This window comes from Rhineura floridana, chromosome 10 (assembly GCF_030035675.1).
Source record: "Rhineura floridana isolate rRhiFlo1 chromosome 10, rRhiFlo1.hap2, whole genome shotgun sequence".
Lineage (NCBI taxonomy): Eukaryota > Metazoa > Chordata > Lepidosauria > Squamata > Rhineuridae > Rhineura > Rhineura floridana.
The window spans coordinates 29,975,568-30,001,247 of NC_084489.1; the positions used below are offsets into that span (position 1 = coordinate 29,975,568).

Genomic DNA, 25,680 nt, shown 5'->3' on the forward strand with positions numbered 1-25,680 from the left:
TTCTTTATTCTGCCTTCACCAATGTGGTTGCTTCAGTGCTCTTTGCTCCTTGCCTGGGACTCAGGCCTATATTTCTGTGTGTTCTCTGACTGTTTTGTGTCTCTTCCTGCCCTTGTTTTTCCTCCGTTTCTTAGTGTTAAAAAAATTCAAGCCATTTTCCCCCCAGATTGACCTTCCACCTCTTCTTCGGCCCCTCAGTTTGGCCTTTGCTGCATCTACTCAGTGTCTTGGCCCCAGATTGCCTTCTGGCCTCTCCTCCAGCGTTGCCTGTTTTTCCTGCTTCTGCCTTGTCCTTCAGACTTAACTCAGCATTGTCCGTCTTCCTGAGTTTTAATTCTCATCCTCGTCTCCGCTTCTCCTCTGTCTTCCTGTTACCACTTCTCCACTTCTCTGTAAAAGAAAAAAAGAAAGAAAAAGAACCCTTTTACTCCCAGAGGCAAAGAGAGTTCTTTTGAAGCCCCTATAAGACCCGCTAGGCCCAATAAATGCAGCATTAAGGCCATGGAAAAAGCCAAGGAAAAAATGGCTGTTCCCGCCAAAAAATAGAAGCCTCTGCAGCAGATGCTACCATCTCCTGCCTCTGAGGCTCAAAATTATCTATAGTGAGAGGCTACAGCCAACCCCCACCCCAAATGGAGGGTGATTTGTCATTAAGTGAAGCAGTGGGCAGTGAGGCTATGGACAGTACTAGAGCCCTGACAGCCTCCACTTTGGCAATGACCAACATTTAGTACCCAGGGTCCGCATTCAGGAACACAGTCAAGCACTGGGGCTATGTTGTACACCTTATCTGAGGATGGGAATCTCAGTGGCAGTACCTAGCAGGCCACTTTAGAGCCCAGACAGGTTGCCTGATGGGGAAGACAGATGCCCTTTGGCTAATACTAGATTTTCTTTGCTCAATCATTACCAGAGAATTTCGGGGATTTCACGGCCCCATCAGAACTCAGCCCTCATGCTCCTTCCATGCTGCCCATGCCTCTTACTTGTATGGACCTCCTTCTATGAGCAGTTTCTTTCCTCAGAATCAGTTTTACCCAGGGGCCACCCCCTGGTGCAGCTACAGTTATCAGACCATATGCTCCAGCAGTTGAGAGAGACTATTCTGGCTGTCCTTCCTAAGGACCTCACTGAGAGGTCTCAAGCTTTACCTCAGACCCCTTTGCCTGTGCATTCTCCGACCATGGCTGAGACTGCACCAGCCTTTCAGCAGGAAGCAGCTTGCACCTCTGTGCCATCTCATTCAGCCCCATCAGCAACCTCTGTTGCTTAGCAGTTAGCTCCTACTTGTTCATGTCTCCCCAAATCCACATGACATTCACCGGCGATGCGCAAAGGGTCTGAGAATCACATCCCCCTCCAATGAATCTACGATTGGCATGGAAGACACAGAGTTTGACTTAATTGTTTTGGATGAGGAGGAATGGTGCGGTGCATATTGGAGAAGGCATCTAATTGCCTCTTTCTAGACATCGATTTTCTGTTGTGTAAAAGCATGTAGTCATTAGACCTGGCTTCTAAGGATGACCCCCATCCCCCTCTACTTCCAGAGTTGCTGCCATGTGTTCGGATCCTCAGACCAGATCCAGAGTTGTGAAGCTCCCTTCTCCTCTGCCTAAGCTTATTCAGTCGGAATTCACTAGTCTCCTGCAGTACAAGAAGTCTGTGTCTGTAGTAAATGAGTATACTGGCTTGGACCAAAGCTTAATGGATCAGTTGAAAATTCCTTTCATAGACGTGTCTATTGCTCGACTAGTGAATCCTTCACTGAACCCTGTGGACTCAGACACACAGCTCAAGGACCTTTAGGATCGCAAAATGGATCTGGGATTGTGTCGACCTCATGATGCAAGTGTACTATCCTTGCAAACTGTAGCATCCTCTTCAGTGTTTGCTAGAGCTGTTCTACTGTGGCTGGAGGATTTATTGGATAATCCGTCACAAGACCCAACTAGTTTTCATCAATTCATACTTAAAAATCTCGAGAGCAGTCGCTTTCATGGCAGACCCAGGTAGGGATGCAGTCTGGGCTCTTATAACAGGGGTCTTCATCAGAATGTCTCTTTGGTTAAAATTGTGGGGGCTCTGATGCCACACCACCAGCAACAATTTGGCCTCAGAGCTCTATGTAGCTGGCACGCTCTTTGAGGACAGTGTTTGAAAAGATCCTAGTTGAGTCTATGGACAAAAAGTAGGTACTCCCTTCTAAGAGGACAGACAGTCCTTTCGGAAATCCTTCCACCCCTATTTGTCGGGCCAGTCCTTTCAAGGCTCCAGGGGCGCAGGGTGTGAGATTTTTGGTCTTTCCACCCCTTCTGGAGTAGTATACTGTGACCAAACTCCAGAGGCCAGCAGCAATTCTCCAATACATTTAAAACCACTCAATCACAAGGAGCCAAACATCAGTTCTGAAGCTGCCTTCCCTCTGGTCGAGTGCCGTCTGCAGGACTTCACAGACACATGGTGAGAGATCTTCTCAGACTGTTGGGTGTTACAGACTCTGACTCTTGGCCGTATGGAATTCACATTGAACCTTCCTCAGAAACCATCCCCTCTATCTTCTGCCTGGTCAAAAGCACAAGGGGCAGGAAGCAATTCACCATCTACTTCAGATCTCTGCTATAGAATTAGTTCCCAAGCCCCTAAGGAAAACCATTTACTATATGCCCTACAAAACTTCATTATTCTGAGTGGAGGCTTGTTTTGGAGGGGCAGTCTCTTCGTAAGCAGAGGTCCCCTTAAGGAAGTCTTTTCATTTCTTCAAGATGGCACCTTTCAACATCCGGCATCAGCCCTATCTATCCTCCATCCTTTCTAAATGTCCCGAAAAGCCAATGGGAATTCACTCCTTTTTCAAGTGCTTCCTGGGGGGAGCCACTTTGTTTGCATCCCCTACATAGCACAGATCCCCTACCTGGGATTTGCATAAGGTTTTGACAGCATTACAGCTGCCTTCATTCAAACCTCTAAATTCAGTTCCGCTCCTCCTCCTCTCATTCAAAGTTTTGTTCCTGGTCACTTATCATCTCAGCCAGGAGGGTATCTTAATTTAATGCACTCTCTGTGGACAAATCCTATTGTCCTTTTCACAAGGACAGAATGGTGCTCCGGATGGTTCCATCTTTCCAGCCTAAAATCCTATCTTCATTCCACTGTCAGCAGGAACTTACTCTCCCTTCATTCTGCCCTTCTCCAGTTCACCCTACTAAGAAGGTATTCTCTAGATGTAAAAAGGGCTCTGAAAGTGTATATCACAAAAACCAAGCCAATCTGTTGCACAGATGCCCTCTTTATATCATTCCACCCCTCTTCTTTAGGAAAGGTGTCTACTTCCGCTTTGTTGAGATAGATTGAGGCATGTATATACTTGGCTTATTGTTCTCTGAATCAAAAATTCTGGCACACTTCAGGTCCGTGGCCAACTCAGGGTTTTTTTCACAATGCATCCCTACTGGAAGTATGCAGGGCTGTCACATGGGCCTCACCAAATTCATTTATCAAACATTATCAGATCAAAACTTGCACCTTTGCAGAGGCTGGCTTTGGGAGACGGATATTGCAGCATGTCCTGCCAGCTCAGTAAGCATTTTATTCCTCTACAAATTGAATTATCCTCCCTACATGGGTCAGTTTCAGTATATCCCATCTCAGATCATCTTACATCCACAGGAGACCTTTGGTTTTATCATGAAGGGACCTTTGGTCTTTTCATGAAACTTCTGTATGCATGTAAAGTTGATATCAGGGCCCCTCCCTAGATTGTCTACTTTCTCATCGTTAAATGTAGTTTTCCTGAGCAGAGACTGCAGTGTTTGTTCGTTCTTTTTGCTGTTTCTATATTCTGTCTTTGGCTTGCCATAAAGGAACTGACCTCTTTGTGTAAAAGGGAGCTAGAAGACCTTGCAAAATCAAAAAACATGTTTTTCTGCCTTCAACCACAAGGTGGTTAAGTCCCACCTGAGATCATCTTTGCATGTCTGTAGAAGATGGTTTCATGGTAAGACCAAAGGTTCCTTTCAGCAAACAAACAAACAAAAACCCTTAAGGTATTTAAAACAACTTAACAGAATTGTCCATGATTGCACTGGAGAGATTCCTATGGACCTATTTGAGCATAGGGCTCAGGAAAGTTTATGGGAAATGGAAAGCTTGTTCACACTTCCCATATCACCATCCAGCTTGGAGCATACTATGGGAGGCAGGCACTGACTACCCATGCCTCATAATTTTTGTCTATCCCAAGGTGTAGGGAAGGGGAAAAAACCTATGGGGTATTCCTTTGTGTAGGCACTGCACCCCATTGCAAGGAAAATGACTATACTCATAATAATTTATTAATATAATTAGCAGCAAAATTACCATCAGATGTGCCCTCTAAACCGAAAAGACCTCCTAAGCCCAAGAAGATGGAAATAATAAATTCTGATTCAGAACCCGAATTTGGCATTCCAAAGAAGGCTGTAGCTCCCAAAGGTAAGGATTTTGATATTGCAGATTTCCAATTGATTTAGCAGTATGAATATAGATTTTTTAAATAATTTGTTCTTCGTCTCAGAATGAAGTTTATTTATTATTTATGTATTATTATACTTACATCCCTTCCTTCCTCCCAAAGGATCCCAAGATGGCAAACGAAACAATTTAACAATAAAAAAGCATTCTAAAAACATTCTAAAACAGTTAGTTAGATGGGATGGCTTCACAAGTTATGAAGCAGGGTGGGGTGCAGATGAGTTGTGCTTTTCTGCTGTTATTATGTGAAGGGGAAACTTGCACACCACCCCTTTGGCAACATGTATGTTCTCAAGCTGTGAAGCATGTCACATATCTTGCCACTGTGGAGAAACCCACATTTCTTCTTCACGTTAGCAGCATGAAGAGAGTATCCTAACTAAAGAGACTTCACTTTAAAGAGAAAATACATCCCAGTATAATTGAACAGAGGAGCAGGCTATACTATTAATATAACCTTTATAAGTGGACTTAATGCTTTTCGTTCTGTGAATACAGCCTATGACCAAAGCCCTTACTTAATATGAAAGTCCACACAGTCCTGCTAAAGCATAAATTGTAATAATTAAATCAGCCACCAAAAGTGAAGATACAGTAGAAGCTTATTATAACGCTGTTTGCTGTACTCCGGATTCAGATATACCTTGGGTATGACATGTCCCCAAGTACAATACTGTATACAGTACCATGGTTTTCATTAATTAAAACGCGGAACCTCTCTAACACGGGTTCATCCTTTGTTCCTTGACCCCTGGGTTATAATGAGCTTCCACTGTACAACAGTGCCAATGATTTTTTTTATGGAAAGGTAGCAAGTCCTGGATTTTATAATAGTGATCAGTGTAATCATTCAGCAAAAACAAGGGAAAGTTTCATATAATTACTGGTTGTACTAGCAATTAAAAGACTACTTCTGCAGTACTTTAGTCCAAAAATGAGACTCCTGTGACTGAAATTGTTTTTTACTTACATTATTAATGTCTTGCTTAATGATAGAAGATACTGAGCTGCTAAACTGATAGTATTCACTTTCATTTTGCACTAGTACGAAGGACTGGGTTGTGGAAATTTGGGTCTGAAGTTTCTAGAGGAGGTAAAAGATACATTGCATTTTTTCTGATAGTTAAAAGAGTTCTCAATATATGATCCTTATCTCTTAATTATTGTAGGGGAATTTTGCTTCTAATGTGGTTTATTAATACATATAAATTCCTATAAAGAATTGTAGGACAGATCGTTCCACTTGATTCAGTTGGTGTTCTATTAAAACTATAAAATAACTTTCAGATAATCTAACTTGCTGTTCCGAAACATATAAAGAACTGTTGTAAATATTTTCTCTAATCTTTTAGTAGGAAAAGGCAGAGGAGCAAAGAAAAGGAAAACATCTGGTTCTGAAAATGAAGGTGAATATAACCCTGGGAAAAAAACACCCAAGTCAACGCCAAGCAAGGTAAACCTGCAAGTTAATCTTACTGGTTATTACCATGGTAACAACATAAAATTACCTTCCTGGAGAACACAATAGTCACATTGGTGTAGTGTTGTTAAAATTTCTATCCCATCCTTAGGATTTCCCAATCCTTGGAAATGTTGCAAGCTTTTCTTTGGCTCTGGGATAAACTTTAATTCTTCCACTGTAGTTGGATATGTCAACTTTTACTCTTTCAACTTTGAATATTTGGATCTGAAAATCCCATCGATTTCATATAAGTCCATCGACAGTGAATCTTGGGGTGGTGAAGGGTGGGGATGTGACGAGGGTGAGAAATTACATAACTTACTTACTTTAGCCATACTTGTAGTGGTTTGAAATTCTATACTTCAACTATTGGGAGGGGGCATTCTTTCTTATTTGTTTGTTATTTATAACAATTCCAAAATAAAAATGTATTACAAGAAAACACTCTCTCTATCCCAACCGTCCTTCCAAGGGAGCCCAAGGCAGCAAACACCAAAATGTTAATACAATTAAAAACAAAATAAAAACACATTGAAAACATTTTAAAACATTGAGAACATCTAAAAACAATCATATACAGTAGGGCTTCAACTCATACGGCAGGTTAGGTTCCAGACCCCTGCCGGAAAGCAAAAACCGCCGAAAAGCAGATCAGCTGTAGCGCAGGGGTCTGGAACCTAACCCGCTGATTGCACCAGAGGAGGAGAAGATCAGATCTTCCCCTTCTTGGGCGCGATCAGCTGGAGTGCAGGGAGTTTCCAGCCCCCCTTCATCTGATCACCCCACTGGCGCCGTATTAACCGAACGCCAAAAAGCGGGGCGCAGAGAAGCGGGGACCTACTGTACTCTCAGAGCTAATAATCTCAAGGTTGCCAAAGGGGGAAGAGGAGGAAGCCCAGTTAAAAAATGCCAACTCAGAAAATACATGATGGGAAAGGCACAAGACCAAGAAAAAGCAAATACTCAAGAGAGAACAAGTGGACCCAACCATCGCCAAGTGCAGGCAGGGTCAGTCTGGTGAAAGGAGACAAAATGCCTTAGTGGACCCTATCTGTTCCTAGGAGGAGGCGTCATCCCTATGAGGAATGCCATCTATCATCCTCGCAAATGGGGAACTGTCACTGAGCAGGTCCTATCACAGGCCAACTAGGAAGCAGCCACTGGTGGCAGCTGGACCTCTCTTGCCAATTGTATTGGGTGGAGGTACACTGTTAGGTACTTTGGTCCCAAACATTTAGGACTTTGAATGTTAGAATGAACACCTTGAATTGGGCCCAGTAGTTTGCTGGCAGCCAGTGCAGTGCTTTTAAGACCAGTGACACATGGTCCCATCAAGCTGCTTCATTTATCAACCTAGGAGATACATTCTGCACTAGCTGTAGTCTCCAGACAGTCTTCAAGGGCAGACCCATGTAGTGTGTGTTACAGTAGGTCAGACAGGAGCTCACCACAGCATGAACAACTAGGCCAGGCTATCTCAGTACAGGCATGGCCACAGGCATCAAAAGAACCCAAGTTGGTCATAAGCGCTCCTAGCCACAGAAACCACTTGAGACTCCAATGAGAGGTTGGAATCAGGAGTATTCCCAGACTATTACTACTTGGGCGTTAAGATTTTAGTAGATTAAGGAGATATGGTGTATTGTAGTCATTATAAACAGGGATTTGTAAAAAATCAAATTGGATTCTATAGAATGAATCAACATTAAAAGAATGTTATGTGGCATCTTCTCCACTAACTTTTTTTTAATCCTTATCAAACCAGAAACCGAAGAAAGCCTCCTTTGACCAGGACTCGGATGTAGACATCTTCCCATCAGACTTTGCATCTGAAACAGCCTCCAGGCCGCGGACCGGTCGGGCTAGAAAAGAAGTGAAATATTTTGCAGAGTCTGATGAAGATGATGATTTTGCGATGTTTTAATTAAGTGCCCAAAGAGCACACAAACTTCCAACAAATACCTTACTTTGTCCTTTTGTCCCTTTTTGTCGCAGACTTTTTGTACATTTGACTTATTTTATGTGATGATGTAATTGATGGTTTTATTATTGTGTGTAGGCATTTTAACATTTTGTTCTTACACCTACAGTTTTATGCTCTTTTTTACTCATTGAAATGTCATGTATTTGTCTGACCGGCTTGTAGAAATGTTCTAGAAAGCTGTGCAAAAGCACACATTTTAACTGTCATGGTTGCAAACTGCAAACCTGCTTTTTGAAATGAAGTTTAAACATTAAAAATACAAAACCATTTCCTTGTGTGTGGAGGCTTGGACTTAAGAAACATTTTTACACTAGGTTTAAAATAAATATATTTTATTCTTTGCCAGGAGATTCCATGGAAAAAGGTAAACAGTATATGAACATAGAAAGCATTGTTAAACAATCTCAATGTACAAACAGAGCCAGTGAAAGTACATCACAGACTTGCTAGAATATATATATATATATATATAAACAAATACTAGTGCTTTTAAATGAAACCTAAGAAACTGACACTTAAAAATTGTAACCATTCTACCACATTTTCCACTCTGTTTTATGGTGATTAACAAAGTCATAGAGGCAGATTCTCTCTGCTTTTGGGTATTCTAGCGACAGCCCGTTGTTGCCAGAGAGGAGGATTGTGGGGCTGGGGGGCAGTCTTTCCACGGTTGTTTTTCACTAGTGTTCCACCAATTCAGAGGTAGTGAGTATGCCTGTTCATTATTATCTCATGAAATTTCCCCTAACGGTTTGTGAACAAGTAAACAAAAAACATAACACTGAAAAGTGTTTCTGCCTTGAAGGCTATAACTGAAGTAAAAATTTAGTATTTATTTTTAAATGTAGAGATGTCAACCAAGTAATAAATCCCCTTGTAAATTTTAAAGTGACATTAACAGTAAAACAGATTACATCCAAATAACTGATCTGGCAGTTATGTGTATACAGAAGTTCCTTCTGGTAGTGCAGTGAATTTCTTTATATCCTTTTACTGGGAAAGAAATACAAACAGGCCATAAAAAAGAGCAATGACAATTCTTCATTCTAACTAAATTAGAATGTCTCTCTTAGACCTTTTTTATTTGGACATGTAAACAGTCCATTTCATAAACATGATATCTGGGTCCTTTTATGTATGGAAGAAAAAAGAAAAGCACTGAACATCCAGTAGAGAAAGGACAGTTCCATATATTTTTATGTACAAAGTCATCAAACTGTACAACCATAATTTTAACCTCTTGTTTGAGATATGTCTTGTTACCTTGCAATCTTGGACTTTCAGAAAAAACAACTGAAGCTTGACTAGTTTCCTGTTTCATGAACTAGGTAATTTAGTATTTCAAACATTTATGGTTTCTAGTTAAGCTGCAAGGCATCTGTTTGGGGGGTTGTATGTATATTATATAATATGGATGGATACATATGAACATTTCTTGGTCCTTGTTGTAGTTAAGTGTAAATATAAGTCCAGAAAATAAGCAGCAGTAAAGACTCTGCTTACATGTCATCCCTGCCCATAAAATGTTAGCAATGTAGCTGGAGAATGTCTTATTGCACCAGAGGGGATTGACTGACACTGCTGTTATCCACTGAGCTTGGGGAGATGCTAGGACTGTGCTCTGCTGTAGTCCCAGTTGAGCTTGGTGTCAGTGGTTCATGTCCTTCTGAGTTCTCCAACATTTCTTGGATAAGAGGTGGCATAGATCCAGGGATTTCCATTTTCAGTGTAATAACACGTTCAGCACCTTTGAAAAAGACCAAGTTAAATCAATACATTTTTATATTTATCTAGTCAAGTTTCCATAAGGAAAGACACACAACTCTCAGAGGACAGGAAACCCAGATAATAAGAGTAGCTTCGAAGGGCTTGCCAGGAGCCAGGTCTATGTCTGCCCAAAGGGGGGGAGAGTTGCTCAGAAGCAGCAGTATTGGTTGCCTAGGTCCCTTTCTGTCCAGTGTTGTTGAACAACGGGCCTACCATATTATAACAGACTATTCTAAAAGTGGAATCACAGGTCATTTATTTCAGCTGTCATTTTAAAAACAAAAAGCTCTAAATGGGGGGGAATCCATATTTTGTAGTCTTCAGCCACATAGTGTAGTGTACCCCTTTGCTGCTTTGGATGTCAAAGGATTGTTACACTACATGGGTTAACTGGAAAAGATATCCTGGTATTGGTAAGCCACCTAGGAGTGATTCTTTTGACCAGTTCCCTGCCCCAGTAAAGGTTTTACCAATCTGCTACTATAAAATGATAAATGTGTGCCTATTTTCCATAGGAGGAATGCCATCAAGCGGGTAACATAGCTCCACCTATCGTCCGAAGGCAAGAATGTTTTTTGAAGTCAAGACTAGGGGCGTCAGGCCCCTCCCACTCTCCAGTTCATTCTTGCCTTCATCCGTGCAAGATATATAGCTAGTGACTAGATACATTTTGTGTATTTGTGTGACAGGGTGTGGAGGTTCTTTAGTGTGTATTTCATGTTGTTCCCTTCCCTCTGTCTTGTCTTCAATTGTATCCTTTTCCCCGATCCTGAGCCTCACGTTGCTGCAGAGAGACCGCGGCTGCGGCTCTCTCCTTCTCGAGAGGCGGATGCAGCCTTAACCCAGGAGCTTGCGGCTGCAGCTTCCTGTTCTGCTCCGCCGCCTTTTTCGTCCCTTTTCTGATTGCCGCCTCCCCGGAGCCTGCTGCTATGGCTTGGCTCGGCCGCGGCTTTTTTCTCCGAGGCGGTGCCTCCATACCCTGTCCAGGAGCCTGCGGCTGCAGCTCTCCTCCCTCCCCCTTAGCGGCTATTTTGGGTCGGGCTGCCCTGCATTCCCCGATTCGTACCGCAGCCTTAAATACCCCCCTCAACGGTATCTGGAGTCTATGGCTGCATGTTATTATCTGTGTCCCTGTTAATCTTATCTGGGAATTTGCCGCCCGCCCAGCCTCCTTGGCAGAGCTTTACCTTTCTGGCTTTCAAAACCACGTCTCTCAGCCCCGCGGCTGCAGAACGCGTTTTCCGACCGTCCTCTGGCACTTATTTTCGTAGCGGCCCTATTTCAGCCGCTGGTGCTCAGTGTCCGCCATTGCTCCCTCATACTCCGCCATTTTGGATAAAATTTTGCCCGCTCTTTCTTCGCAGGCACCATTTTGTTGTCCACTTTTCCCGCTCTTTCTGTTAGTTGTTCAGTACTGAAGGGGGGTCTAGCCTCCTTGGGCTGTAGATAGCGGAAACAAAGGCTTCTAGTCTGCTTCCACAGCGCGATCTAACTCTGCTACTGCTGCAACTATCTGAACTAGTACATCTGTGGCTGTCTCATCAAGGCTGATTTCACACTACATGCTGCCCCATTCGTGGCTGTGTGCTAAGGCTGTGGATATAATACAAAGCTGTTTGAACTGTACATTCTGCCCCATTCGTGGCTGTGTACCAATCCTGTTGATATGATACAAAGCTGTTTGAACTGTACATTCTGCCCCATCCGTGGTAGTGTACCAACACTGTTGATTCTATAAAAGGCTGTTTGAACTGTACATTCTGCCCAATCCGTGGCCGTATACCAATCCGTGGCCGTGTACCAAGACTGTTGCTACTGTACATTCTGCCCCATCCGTGGCCGTATACCAACGCTGTTAACATTGTACATTCTGCCCCATCCGTGGCCGTGTACTTAGCCATCTGCCAGTGCATTCTGCCCCATTCGTGTGCCGTGTACTGAGCCTGTCTGGGTCTGTACATTCTGCCCCATCCGTGGCCGTGTACTGATACCCACAGAAAATATAAGATGGCGGAACAGCCGGCGACGACTAAGACAGCCAAGCCGAAACTATCCAAGGCGACCAAGCATAAGCACACCAAAGCGGTTGCCAAAACTAAACATCTTTCTAGCCACAGCACAACTAAGCGTCCACGCTATGTCTCTGTTCCGGCTTCTGATGGCACAGCCCAGGAACAGTTAACGAATCTATTTCATTCTCCTACTGCTTCCTCCGAGGAGAAGGACTTTGCTGGATTTCCTGAACAGCCAACTACCAACCAGGCTCCCATATTACCACCCAGGGCTTATCCATCGTCGCAGCCCACTGGGCCGCCTCTACAAGCGCATCCATCTGCTTCACCGGGGCTACAGCTGTCTCATGAGTTCCTATCCCAACTACAAGGCATGCTGTCATTTTTTACTCAATCACAGTCACCGCCACAAGTCTCCGCCATACCTCAGCACAGTATGGACCACTATGTATGTAATGAGGCTAATTCATCTTGCTCCCCAAATCCCTTTGACATTGCCAGAGGCAGATGCATCGATGACATCTCATGTGGGGAGGAGGCACCCTTTGCTGTACAAGCCGATGGAGACGAATGGAGTGATCATGAGGAGGATACTTCTTATCGCCTGTTTGATGCCTCAGATTATCAGCCTCTTGCTTGCAGAGTATTGAACACCCTTGGTCTCCAAGCTACACAACCGGCAGCTACCGCTCCCACTATTAAAGGGGCGAGGGTCTTGAAATCCCCCGCGCCAGCAGAGCACTACCTTCCTGTGCCAGATCCCATTGCTAAACTGGCCAATGATGAATGGGCTCATCCATTACAAACCCATCGCTTTAACACAGTTGCTAACAGACTTTATTCCCTGGCTCCTGACTTCACCAGCAGACTGGCTGTTCCTGGCATAGACGAGCCGATATCCAGTCTAGTATCTAGATCCCTTTTGCCAAGGGAAGGAGAGTCCCATCTAAAGGACGCCGCTGAGCGGAGGCTGGACTTTGCCTTACGCAAGAATCATGAAGCCACCGCCTTCTCCATGCGAGCCTCTGCATCAGCTTCCATCTTTTCCAGGGCAGCGATAATATGGTTGGATGACCTTTTAGAGGATCCCAATCCTGATCCTGTATCTCTACAGAGGTCATTGATAAAACTGTGCAAGACAGCGGCGTATGTAGCTGATGCCATCTTGGACGCAAACCAACTGGGAGCACGAGCTATGGCAGCTCAGGTGGTCGCTCGACGGACCCTCTGGCTTCATCATTGGCAAGCTGACTCTACAGCCAGAGTTAATCTTTCAAGGGCACCTTATTCCGGATCTTTACTCTTCGGCGAGTAAGCCCTAAAAGCAGTGCTTGTTGACCCCAAGGATGCTCGCAAGCCTGTTTTGGCCACTGTCAAGTTTCATCCCTCACCTTGTCCCAGGGCACCAGCCAAGTACTGCATCATGCAGACAGCCATACATCACCTCCTGGACATAGCGGCGATAGAGTCAGTCCCTACAACAGAGAGGTCGGAAGGGGTGTACTCCTATTTGCTGTGCCCAAACGAGATATGTCATGGAGGGCGGTATTGAACCTCAAGTTCATTAACCGTTTTGTAAAGTATCGCAGGTTCAAAATGGAATCCCTCCACTCCATTACACAAAGCCTTCAAGAAGGAGACTTCCTGGTTTCTATCGTATTTCTATCTATTTGCATAGCCCACAGAAAATTCCTTCGGTCTGCTTTCGGCCCCCAGCATTTTCAATATCGAGCAATGCCGTTTGGCCTCTCATCTGCCTCAAGAGTCTTTACCAAGGTGCTACTCATATTGGTGGCTTACCTCCGGCTTCAAGGGGTCCATATCTACCCCTATTTGGACAATCTTTTAATATGGGCGAGTTCAAAGGAGCTGGCTCATCGCCATTTAACGCTCACGCTCCATGTCTTGCAGGCCTACGGCTGGCTAGTCAACTTCGACAAAAGCCATCTTCAACCAACCCAATGCCTACAACATCTAGGGGCGATGTTGGACACCCTGCAAGCGACAGTGTTCCTGTCTGCAGACCGCATAACGACTATCACAGACATTGCGTGGTCCCTGATGCACCAAGCAACCGCAGACGTCATGCTTTTAGCCAGGGCTCTCGGAATGTTGGTCTCCACCATCCATATTGTGCCATGGGCTCGAGCTCATACCCGACACCTTCAGTGGGATTTGTTGCCGTTCCAGCATGACATTGCCAGCTCAAACCATCGCACAATTCCCTTGAGCCCCGCACTGCGCCTTTCATTCCGCTGGTGGACGAGGGTCCAACATTTTACCAAGGGCACTCCGTTCAGAGAACCCCGCAGGACTGTTATCACCACAGATGCCAGTCTACTTGGCTGGGGAGCCCATTGCAACTTCCAGTTCGTTCAAGGGGTTTGGACCATAGTAGAGCAGACTCAGAGCATCAGTTGGCTGGAGCTAAAGGCTGTCCACTTAGCTCTTCTTCATTTTCAATCTCTGTTCCCCTTGGACCATGTTCTCATTCGAATAGACAACACGTGTGCAAAATCACATTTAAACAGACGGGGGCACCAGGTCCCGTGCTCTGCAGAACCTAGCTTACCTCATCTTCGACTGGGCAGAACAACATCTACAATCCCTGAAAGCAGAACATCTCAGAGGGATTTGGAATGTGACAGCAGACTGGCTCAGCAGACAACAGGTCGCTCTGGGAGAATGGCAATTTTATCCGACCATTTTCCATCTTCTCCAGCGTCAGTTCGGCCTCTTCTCAGTTGACCTATTTGCCTCCAGTCGCAATTGCCAGCTCCCCAGGTACTTCGCATGATACCTGGACACGACAGCGGAAGCGGTGGATGCTCTGTCAATACCGTGGCCGGATGGCCTATTGTACGCCTTCCCTCCAATATCACTGTTAGCCAGAACCTTGAGGAAGGTGCGCTGCGAGAGGGCACGGCTGGTTCTGATAACACCATATTGGCCCCGTCGACCGTGGTTCTCAGATCTCTTTGCAATGTCAGTGACGAATCCTTGGACACTCCCAGTCAGGCCAGACCTTCTATCCCAGGGCCCAGTATGGCATCACGACCCCACTTGGCTCAACCTAACCGTGGCTTTTGAACGGCGACATTTGAGGTCGGCTAGACTGTCTGACGCTGTTATTGACATTATCTTAGCCTCAAGACGACCATCCACCACCCGTATATATCAACATACTTGGGTGGCATTTTCCAGGTGGTGTCAGACTCAGCACCTCGATCCTTCACAGGCCACAATACAACAGGTGCTGCAATACCTTCATAGGGGCCTCATGATGGGACTCAGACCCAACACCTTACGTCGACATGCATCCACTCTGTCATCCATTCTTTCAGTGTCCTCCACTGGTGCCCCTATTGCCTCACATCTGTTCATCAAACACTTCCTCAGAGGCACTGCTCTACGCTCCCCAGCTGTAGTCCACCGTTTTGTTTTCCCTCATGAAGTTTGTCAAAGGTGCTGCAGGCTTTACAACACCCTCTGTTTGAGCCCCTCAGGACCGTGCCTTTACGTCTGTTGTCATTCAAGGTCCTGTTCCTGATCGCGATCACTTCTGTGAGATGAGTTTCGGAACTGGGCGCATTGTCTTCTGCCCGCCATCTCTGTGTCTTTCACAAGGACTCGGTTGTGCTGAAAACTGATCCTTCTGTCCCAAGGTCAATTCAGTTTTCCACTGCAACCAGGACATTGTTCTTCCTTCATTTTGCCCGAATCCTACCCATCCTCTAGAGAAGGCTTGGCATTCATTGGATGTTCGGAGGGCTCTCAAGACCTACCTGTCTAGGACCCAAGAGATACGTCGAACTGAGACTTTGTTTGTATCCTTTCATCCAAGGTCTATGGGGCATAAAGTAGTTAATTCCACCTTATCCCGCTGGTTGCGTGCATGTATTACCTTAGCTTATGCGTCCCTTAAGCTTCCCGTTCCAGCTAGTGTAACAGCTCATTCCACTAGGTCAGCGGCCACTACGGCTGCTTTTGCTACCAACGCTCCTGTTGCTGATATTTGCAGAGCTGCTGTTTGGTCTACCCCACACTTGTTTAGAAGGCATTATAAAATAGACCGTTATGCCTCTGCCGATGCTTCTTTTGGCAGATGAGTGTTGCAACAGGTTCTTAATGATGATTAGGATGTGGGTGGTTCCTCCCTGTTATGGGCTGCTTTGGTACATCCCGCTTGATGGCATTCCTCCTATGGAAAATGGACCATTGGTCTCACCTGAAGGGTGATTTTTATAGGAGGAATGCCATCACGACCCTCCCAGTTGGAGGATACCTAGATATTTTGGGGGGGGGGTTTCATATATTCCTGTTATGCTATTATATTTTGATTTACTAGTGAAGTCAAGACTGATATTAAGATTATATTGCTATGTTAGAGTCATTTTATTATGAATATTGCTATTATGTCTTTGCTGGTAGGCCCGTTGGCCTTTTCTCCTGCATTTTTAGATTTCTCTCTTTGGACTCGCTGCGAATGAACTGGAGAGTGGGAGGGGCCTGACGCCCCTAGTCTTGACTTCAAAAAACATTCTTGCCTTCGGACGATAGGTGGAGCTATGTTACCCGCTTGATGGCATTCCTCCTATGAAAATCACCCTTCAGGTGAGACCAATGGTCCATTTTAACAATTTAAGCTCTATCACTGACATATTTTTGCATCGTATTGCTATTCAACTTTTCCCTTAGATTTTTCTCCTTTAAATATCTGCTAAGTTTTCATTTCACGCATCTGATGAACTGAGCTTGAGTCTGTGAAGGTTTGTGCCACAATAAATTTGTTAATTTTTAAGGTGCTGCAAGACTTTGTTTTTGCTGCAATAGACTAACATGGCCACCCCTCTGGAATTTTTTACAAGGAGCTACAGAAGCACAATAATGCCTGGCTGACTACGTGGACAGGTTACAAAGGAACCATGTTAGGGCTGTCACCTGCAAAGGCTTAAAATGATACACAGAAAATAGGCACATTATTTCACCCAAAGTATGTTAAAATCATAGCTGTATATCATTTGCTGATACTAGGTTTTCTCTATGAACTTTACTGAATGAAAGATGTGAGCAACAACTAGAACTGCAGGAAGGAAAGCCCTTAACCCTTACAATTTAGCTCCTATTATTGTATTGTCAATGCTTAAAGGGGAAAGGGCGTAGCTCAGTGGCAGAGCGTCTGCCTTGCATGCGGAAGGCCCCAGGTTGAATCCCTGGTGTCTTGAGGAAGGGCTGTGAGTGACCCCCTGCCTGAATTTTCAGACAGCCACTACAAGTCAGAGAAGACAGTTCTGAGCTAAATGGACCAAAAGTCTGCCTTTATTAAGGCAGCTTTCTCTGTTCCTATGAATGGTGCTTAGGGATGGGATCTGTTTGTGCCGCTTGAAAAGCATTCCGTTGACCTAACAATCACTATCAGTTGGAGTTTGTTCTTTGTCCACTAGCTACTGTTTTTACTGATCTGTTTTTCCCCTCAGAAAAATATTGATACTAATATTTTCTTTCAAAAAAGCAATACTTCCTTTCAAAATATAGATACACTGATAAATGAAAAAAAATTTTTTGAAAAGTATTTTCCAAACAGGAGGAAGCAAGCCACGTCTCACCCACATTAAGGACTTCAGGCTTACCCAGGAGCTGGTGGGTGTGGGAGGAACTGAAAATTGTTCTCCTTTCCAAAAGAAAAACAGCCATTTTCCTTAGGTAGTCCGACATCAGGTAGGATATAGCGCCATCTAGCATCCGAAGGCAAGAATGGATCAAAGTCAAGACCTGGGGCATCGAGCCCCTCCCACTCCAGTTCATTCTTGCCTTCCTTCGTTCGAGGCGTTTGGATCTTCTACTGTAGCTAAGTTTGAGCGTGTGGGACTGTCAAAATTCTTCTTGTTTCTTCTCTCCCTCACCCTCTTTTTATATTGTCTGGGACCTTATTTTTTTGGGTTTTTTTTAATTTTTACCTCACTTTGTTTCCCCCTTCTGGTCCATTTGCTGAGGAATCCGGTGGCTGCTGTTTTCGCTTTTGGCTCCCGTCTCCCCAGACGAGCCTGCCTTGAGAGCCGCGGCTGCGGCTCTTTTCAGCCAGTGTTTTAGTATTTTTTTCCTCTTTGACGGAATCCGGCGGCTCCTGTTTTCCCTTTTGGCTCCCGTCTCCAAGAGACGAGCCTTCCCTGAGAGCCACAGCTGTGGCTCTGTTTTCGGCCAGTGTTTTAGTATTTTTTCCTTTTTGACGTCTCCCCACCATAGGTGACGTCTGATTTTATTGGGCTCTCCTCTCTTTTGGGACGAGCCCTGAGAGCTGCAGCTGCGGCTCTCTTGTCAGCCCTTGCTCTGCCTTGCTGCCGCCTCCTTCAGGCGGCGGACGTTTTTTCTCGCTTTTTACCTCGCCGGGAGCCGCAGCTGCGGCTCCTTTCATAACTGCTTTTTCGGCGGCGGCTGCTTGGGGCTGTGGCGAAAGGCTGCTGCCTTTTTTGCCTGATTTTTGCCTAGAGCTTTCACTTGTTTCGTCGGGAGCCGCGGCTGCGGCTCCTTTAACTTCTGCTTTTTTGGCGGGTGCTGCTATTGGGCTGAAGTGATAGGCGGCGGCCTCCCTCGGCAAGGGGCGGTTGGAGCTCGCCTTTGTGGCTCCTCTGCTAGCCTCTTTCTGCCTTGAGGCTCTTCAGGTGGCCGTGGGAGGAATCCCCCCCCAGCCTTTTTTCACATTTAAAGAGCATCATTGTTTATACGCTGCACTTGGAGCTCACCCTTGCTCCTCCTCCCCTATCTGTCTGCCTGACTACTGCCGTGGCCGTTATAGGCCTTCTAAAGCACCAGGAACCCTTGCCTGCCTGCCATTGTGCCTTCTTCCTGGCCGCCATTTTGATTGAAATTCCCGCCCTTTTTCGCGGGCGCCATTTTGATCTGCCCGTTTTCCCCGCCCTTTCTGTTCTCCTTCCCTTGTTTGTACAGTTATTTAGTCAGGCTATCCAAGTGCCTTTAGGACTTATTTTTACAACAAGTGCCTCTGCACAGCAACTGCATATTCGGACTGCACCTTGAAATTATCTGCGCCGCAGCTGCATATTGGAACTGTACGCCACACCGCACCCCCCACCTCTGTGCGTGTGTTGGTGATAGTACTCCGCCACACCGCACCCACCACCTCTGTGCGTGTGTTGGTGTTATATATACCATGTGTTGGTGAAAGTCCCTTGCCACACCGCACCCCCCACCTCTGTGTGTGCTGGTATAGCATTGCTGGGCGCTCAGAATGGCGGATCAACACTCAGATGCACATTCAGCAGCGGCTAAGAGACCCTGCAAGTCCTCGCATCATAAGTCTGCAAATCAAAAACTGCCCAGGCTGCACTCCAAGGCCGTGGCTAAAACTAAACACCTGTCTCACCACAGTGCCACCAAAAACACACGTTACATTTCTGTGCCACATTCTCAAGCTGCTAACCAAGAGCACTTGACAGCACTCTTTCACTCTCCAGCAGGGTCATCTGAGGATGACTTTGAGGATTTTCCTGCCCAGCCTGGGGTCTGCCACTCACAATCTAGCCTGCCGCTCCAGCCCAGTGAGCCCACTGTTGCTGTTCCTCCACAAGCATAACTGCCTGCTGGTCCGCTATCAGGGCAACTACCTGCCTCTGTACCAGGACTACAGTTGTCTCCTGAATTCCTGATGCAGTTGAAAGATATACTAAGCCTCTTCTCAGATCAGTCGAGAGTCCAGACAGCTCCATTGACTCAGCACAGCGAACAGCACCCTTCCTGTGCCCCAGCCCCATGTGGCTGTTCTGATGTGGTACCGCTCCCCTCGTCCAACCCATTTGACGTTGCTAGAGGCAGGATTGGAGATGACATCCCTGGGTTGGAGGACCCAGATTATTCTCTTCAAGCCGAAGGGGATGAGTGGAGTGACGAGGCAGACTTCGAGGAGGACACCTCATATCGCCTATTTGATGCGGACGACTTTCTTCCACTATCTCGCAGAGCTTTGGGCACATTGGGCCTTCAAACTACACAGCCCGAATCTACCACTCTCCCCATGAAAGGGACTAAAGTCCTTAAGTCTCCAAAATCTTTGGCTCATTACCGTCCTGTGCCGGACCCCATTGGCAAGCTGGCCAAGGAAGAGCTGGATCATCCTCTGCAGGCATGACACTTTTCCATTATGGCCAAAAGGCTCTATGCACTGGACCCGGACTTTATTAATCGCTTGCTTGTTCCAGGCATCGACGAGCCAGTCTCCAGTTTAGTTTCGCGCTCGCTCCTTCCAAAGCAAGGGGAATCACAACTAAAGGACCCCTTTGAATGCAGCATGGACTACGCCTTGCGTAAAAACCACGAGGCTACTGCCTTTACTATTCAGGCATCTGCTTCAGCTTCCATATTTTCAAGAGCGGCTATGATGTGGCTAGACAAACTCTTGGATGATCCCGAACCAGACCCTGTCAAGCTCCGCAAGGGCCTGGTAAAATTACAGAAGACAGCAGCCTTCGTAGCCGATGCCACACTGGATGCCACCCAGCTGGGCGCGCGAGCTCTACCCTCACAGGTGGTAGCTCGGCGTACCCTTTGGCTCAGGTACTGGGACGCTGATTGTACACCCAAGGGCAACTTGTCTAGAGCACCCTTTTCTGGGTCTTCACTCTTCGGAGACGAAGCCCTCAAGGCGGTCTTGGTAGACCCTAATGACAGCCGAAGGCCAGTATTGGCCACTTCTAAGAGAAGGGATCGTAGGGCTTTCAGACATTTCACCCCATATCACTCCTTTCAGCCCTTTTGAGGAGTGCGGCCTGCAGGGCGAGGCCGTGACTTTCGATCTTCTGGTTTCCGTTCCTTCAGGGGATCCTGGAACAGGCAACGTTTCCAAGCCAGAGCACAGAACAGGGGAAGTCAAGGGGCCTCAACTTCAACTTATGGCAGGGGAAGACAATACTGACGCCTTCCCTGTGGGGGGCAGATTGCTAATGTTTGCAAGTCACTGGTTATGTTTGGCACGGGTCGCTTGGGTCAGAGATCTATTCCTCCATGGTTATGAACTGGAATTTTGGCTGATCCCTCCAGACAGGTTTATTCCATCCACTCTACCCAGAGTTCAAGACAGGTGCCGGATCATGCGGGAAGCCATAACCCATCTTCTCGACATAGCTGCAATAGAACCTGTACCACCGGAGGAGAGAGCACAAGGGGTTTACTCCCTCCTATTTGCAGTTCCCAAGCGAGATCAGTCATGGAGGGCAGTACTAGATCTCAAATTTGTCAACTGTTTCATGAAATACTGACGGTTCAAGATGGAGTCCCAGGCGTCAATTGTAGAGGCGCTACACGAAGGGGATTTTCTGGCTTCCATAGATCTCAAAGAAGCTTACCTTCATGTGCCCATCTGTCCAACCCACAGACGTTTCCTGCGATTTGCCTTCAGCCCCCATCACTTCCAATATCGAGCAATGCCTTTCGGTCTCTCGTCGGCCCCGTGAGTATTCACCAAAGTGCTGCTAACCCTGGTGGCTTATCTCCGCCTCCAGGGAGTCCACATTTATCCTTACTTGGACGATCTGTTAATTCGAGCAAGTTCCAGAGATTTGGCCCTCTTTCATGTCCACTCTGCTCTTACGGCTCTACGCACCCATGGTTGGCTGGTCAACTACAACAAAAGTCAACTACTACCAACTCAGAGATTACAACATTTGGGTGCAATTCTAGACACCACGCAGGCCATGGTCTTTTTGTCACCAGATCGAATTACGGCCATCACACAGATGGCTCTACACCTCGCATGTCGTTCGAGGGTGGACTTAATGCTTCTGGCAAGGGCTCTGGGAATGTTTGTCTCGACCATTCACATCATGCCATGGGCTCGGCATCACACTCGACCCTTACAGTGGGCCTTACTCCCTTTCCAACAGGACATTGCCACGTCCAACCACCGTACGGTCCACCTGCACCCATCTCTGCGGACCTCTTTCCATTGGTGGGCTATGGCCAAAAATCTCAGACTGGGAACCCATCCAAGAACCAGACAGGACCATACTCACCACAGATGCCAGTCTGTCCGGATGGGGGGCCCATTGCAATTCCCAGTATGTTCAGGGAGTGTGGTCCAACACGGAAGCAAGTCACAATATCAACTGGCTGGAACTAAGAGCGGTCCATCTGGCTCTTTGGCATTTTCAACCCTTGTTCCTTCTGGACCATGTATTGATTTGCACAGACGATACTTGTGTGAAATCACATCTGAACAGACAAGGGGGCATCAGGTCACAGTGCCTCCAGGCGGAAGCGTCTCAACTCTTCCAATGGGCCGAAATACATCTACTTTCACTGAGAGCAGAACATCTCCAAGATGTTTTAAACGTTGCGGCCAACTGGCTCAGCAGACAACAAGTGATCCTGGGAGAATGGAAGCTATACCCCATGGTGTTCAGCCTTATCCAACGACGGTTTGGCATCCTCTCGGTGGATCTGTTTGCATCCAGTCACAATTACCAGCTACCTCGCTACTTCTCCAGGTATCTGGACAACGACATGGAATCGATGGATGCACTGTTGACTCAGTGGCCAGCAGGCCTCCTATATGCTTTTCCCCCGATACCGCTATTGGGCAGGACCATCAGGAAACTGCGACGCAAAAGGGCCCATCTGATCCTGATAGCACCGTACTGGCCTCGTTGGCCGTGGTTCTCCGACCTGCTCTCCCTTTCAGTGACGGAGTCTTGGAGGTTGCCACTCAGACCAGATCTTCTATCTCAGGGCCCGATTTGGCATCCAGATCCCGAATGGCTCAATCTGACAGCATGGCATTTGAACGCGGACATTTGATTCATTCGGGACTGTCTAAGGAAGTTGTGGACACAATTCTCGCATCTCGAAAGCAGTTGACTGTGATGTTCCTATATATTAGTGTATATATGGTAAGTGCTGGTTGTTTAGAGTATACATGGTAAGTAGTGAAAGAGGAGGGGGAGTGAATGGGCAATAGAATGCTTGATGATTGGCTGAATGTTTAAAATGGCTGACAGTATAAATGAAAGGATGACAGGTAAATCTGGGTGAATGTGAGGTGGTGAATTGTGGAATCTGGGGGGAGAAGAGAAAGAGTGGATTGCTTGGTGGGGTTTAGAGAGTTGTTTACCAGGAGGGAGGTGGAGTTCGGATTAGTATTGAGTAAAACCATATGCTTATGTGCCTTAAGAAGAAATCTTGTTAATCTTGTTAGCTTTGTTATCTGTAATAAATACTTAATTTGGTTTACCAAAGGCCTGATCCTTGGCTGGGGTTTCACAGACCAGAAGGGAGGGTAAGGTAATGACCAAGGCTGAAGGGGAACTGTAACAAATGGTGACAGCGGTGAAGAGAATAACAATACCAGTATTCAGAGTCTCTGGGAATACTAGTATTGGGACATTACTGGTGGTTGCCTAGCAGGGGGATCTGTTGAGATCTGTGCTGGAGCGGGGAGAGAAATCATAAGAGAGAGCGGTCCGGACTGGTGGAGTCCCTGGTGGTGCCTAGAGACAGGCAGTAGCCACGCGCAGGTAGGAACCTGACAGGGAGAGCCAGGGAAGGATGCATCACATTGACCTCTCGGGTCTACCAGAGTACCTGGTCTACCTTCGCTAGTTGGCGTGACTCTCAAAACATTCTACCATCTCAGGCCAAGGTTCAACATCTACTGCAATTTTTACAGAGGCCTGAAAATGGGACTGAAACCTAACACCTTACGCCGCCACCATTTCATCTATTCTCTCCGTCACGTCTCCTACTATTCCTATGGGTTCACACCCACTGGTCAAATGTTTTTTGAAGGGGGCCGTCCTACTGTCGCCACCAGTTTGTCATCGTTTTCCTTCGTGGAGTTTATCAAAGGTCCTGCAAGCCCTGCAGCGCCCTCCTTTTGAGCCCCTTCGATCTGTGCCTTTACGTCTTTTGGCCTTCAAAGTCCTGTTCCTCGTGGCGATCACCTTGGCGAGAAGAATCTCAGAGTTGGGGGCACTGTCGTCGGCCCGCCATCTCTGTATTTTCCATAAGGAATCAGTGATACTATGTCTAGATCCTTCCTTCTGTCCCAAGATCATTTCGGCGTTCCACTGTAACCAAGACATTGTTTTGCCTTCGTTCTGTCCGGATCCTGTTCATCCACTCGAGAAGGCCTGGCACTTGCTAGATGTCCGGAGGGCCCTCAAGACATACCTGTCTCGCACCCAGGACATACGGTCAACGGATTCCTTATTTGTATCCTTTCACCCACGTACTCTGAGGCAAAAGGTATCTAGCTCTACGTTATCTTGTTGGTTGCGTGCCTGTATTGCATTGGCCTATGAGTCCCTTCAGCTGCCAGTGCCTCGTAACATAACGGCACATTCCACTAGGTCAGCTGCCACTACAGCTGCCTTCGCAACCAATGCTCCTCTAGCAGAGATTTGCAGAGCGGCTGTATGGTCTACCCCAAATTCTTTCATAAGACATTATTAGACCGTTACGCTTCTGCTGATGCCTCATTCGGGAGGCGGGTTTTACAACAGGTTATTTCTGCTAAGTAGCCAAGAGGCGGTCCCTCCCTATTAGGGGCTGCTTTGGTACATCCCACGTGATGTCGGACTACCTAAGGAAAATGTAACATTGGTATCACCTGAAGGGTGATTTTCTTAGGTAGTCTGACATCACGGTCCTCCCTTTTTGGAGGATTTGGGTTTTTTTGATACCTTACCACTTATTACTCTTCAGTGTTATAATATTTAAACTTTTTTACCAAGTCAAGACCAATTTGGACCTGTTTAATATGCTTGCGATTTTTGGGTCATGTTTTGGGACACTGTTTCCTTGCTGTTAGGCCCGTTGGCCTTTTATGTCTTTTCAGATATGTCTCTCACTTCGGTCTCATCACGAATGAACTGGAGTGGGAGGGGCTCGATGCCCCAGGTCTTGACTTCGATCCATTCTTGCCTTTGGACGCTAGATGGCGCTATATCCCACGTGATGTCGGACTACCTAAGAAGATCACCCTTCAGGTGATACCAATGGTACAATCACTGCTTACTAACATGAAAACTGACCGACATCAGTCACAGCAGAGAAGGAGGCAGCAGAGCCGCTTTCCTTTATCAATGTTTTCTTTCAAAGTACTAATATTTGCTTTTAAAATATTGATAATTTGAAAGAAAATATGATCAAGTGGCAGTGATCGCCACTGTGACTAAGGCTGGTCAATTTTCACGTTAGCAAGTAGTGACCATCTGTTTTCCTTTTGGCAAGGAAAGGAGGAAAGCAGCTTTCAGTGATTGGATTATTTGAGTGGAGGAGGGTGCCAGAGTGAGACAGAAAAAGAGAAACTGTACTTGTGTGTGTAAAATCAATCAAATATATTAGAGGGACGTTAGAGGGACGTTAGAGGATGGGGGAAAGCCACTATAAGTTTGGAGCAAGCAGAATTGCTCCATAAAGACAAAGAATATGCAGACCATTGCAAAAACTGAATTCATGCCCATCCCTAAGAATACTTTAGAAGGTTGAAAGTTCAATTAGTTACCAGAAATCCAATAATCACCCCCTAACAGCTTCTTATAAATTGGCTTACCAACAAAACTAATGAATCAGTAAGATACTTTCATTCACTTTTGCTGAATGAGAAAGTGGAATTATTAGAGAGAGAAGCCTATGTGTACAATTTGATTTGTTATGTTTTCACAGAAATCTCAGCAGGTTGCAAAGCTAACATAGCTAACTTGTAAATGGTTCCAAGTTAAGACATTTCAAATCCATACCACTTAAAACTTTCAGCTTGAAAAGCATCACACCCATTACATGCATGAATCGTACAGAGTTTTGTGTGAGGGACTTCTAATTCTGCATAGGATTGTGGTTTGTTATAAATGTACCACTGAGTCCTTATGGAAAATACAGAGATGGCGGGCCGACGACAGTGCCCCCAACTCTGAGATTCTTCTCGCCAAGGTGAT

At 46.1% G+C, this 25,680-nt stretch overlaps 2 protein-coding genes across 12 annotated transcripts in view; one reads left to right on the top strand and one right to left on the bottom strand.

Moving 5' to 3' along the window:
• Window positions 1–8,225, top strand: part of TOP2B (DNA topoisomerase II beta) — a 96,564-nt gene extending 88,339 nt beyond the window's left edge. For 2 of the 5 annotated variants that reach the window (XM_061585766.1, XM_061585761.1), the window contains exons 34-37: window positions 4,348–4,473; window positions 5,558–5,605; window positions 5,865–5,965; window positions 7,740–8,225. In XM_061585766.1, the coding sequence (XP_061441750.1) occupies window positions 4,348–4,473; window positions 5,558–5,605; window positions 5,865–5,965; window positions 7,740–7,898 (434 nt within the window). In that variant the 3' untranslated portion in view covers window positions 7,899–8,225. The remainder of the gene's footprint in view (window positions 1–4,347; window positions 4,474–5,557; window positions 5,606–5,864; window positions 5,966–7,739) is intronic. The other 3 variants (XM_061585762.1, XM_061585764.1, XM_061585765.1) reach the window with 3 other exon arrangements.
• A 240-nt stretch (window positions 8,226–8,465) lies between these two features.
• Window positions 8,466–25,680, bottom strand: part of RARB (retinoic acid receptor beta) — a 527,110-nt gene continuing 509,895 nt past the window's right edge. For all 7 annotated transcript variants that reach the window (XM_061587702.1, XM_061587698.1, XM_061587700.1 and 4 more), the window contains one exon: window positions 8,466–9,705. In XM_061587702.1, the coding sequence (XP_061443686.1) occupies window positions 9,509–9,705 (197 nt within the window). In that variant the 3' untranslated portion in view covers window positions 8,466–9,508. The remainder of the gene's footprint in view (window positions 9,706–25,680) is intronic.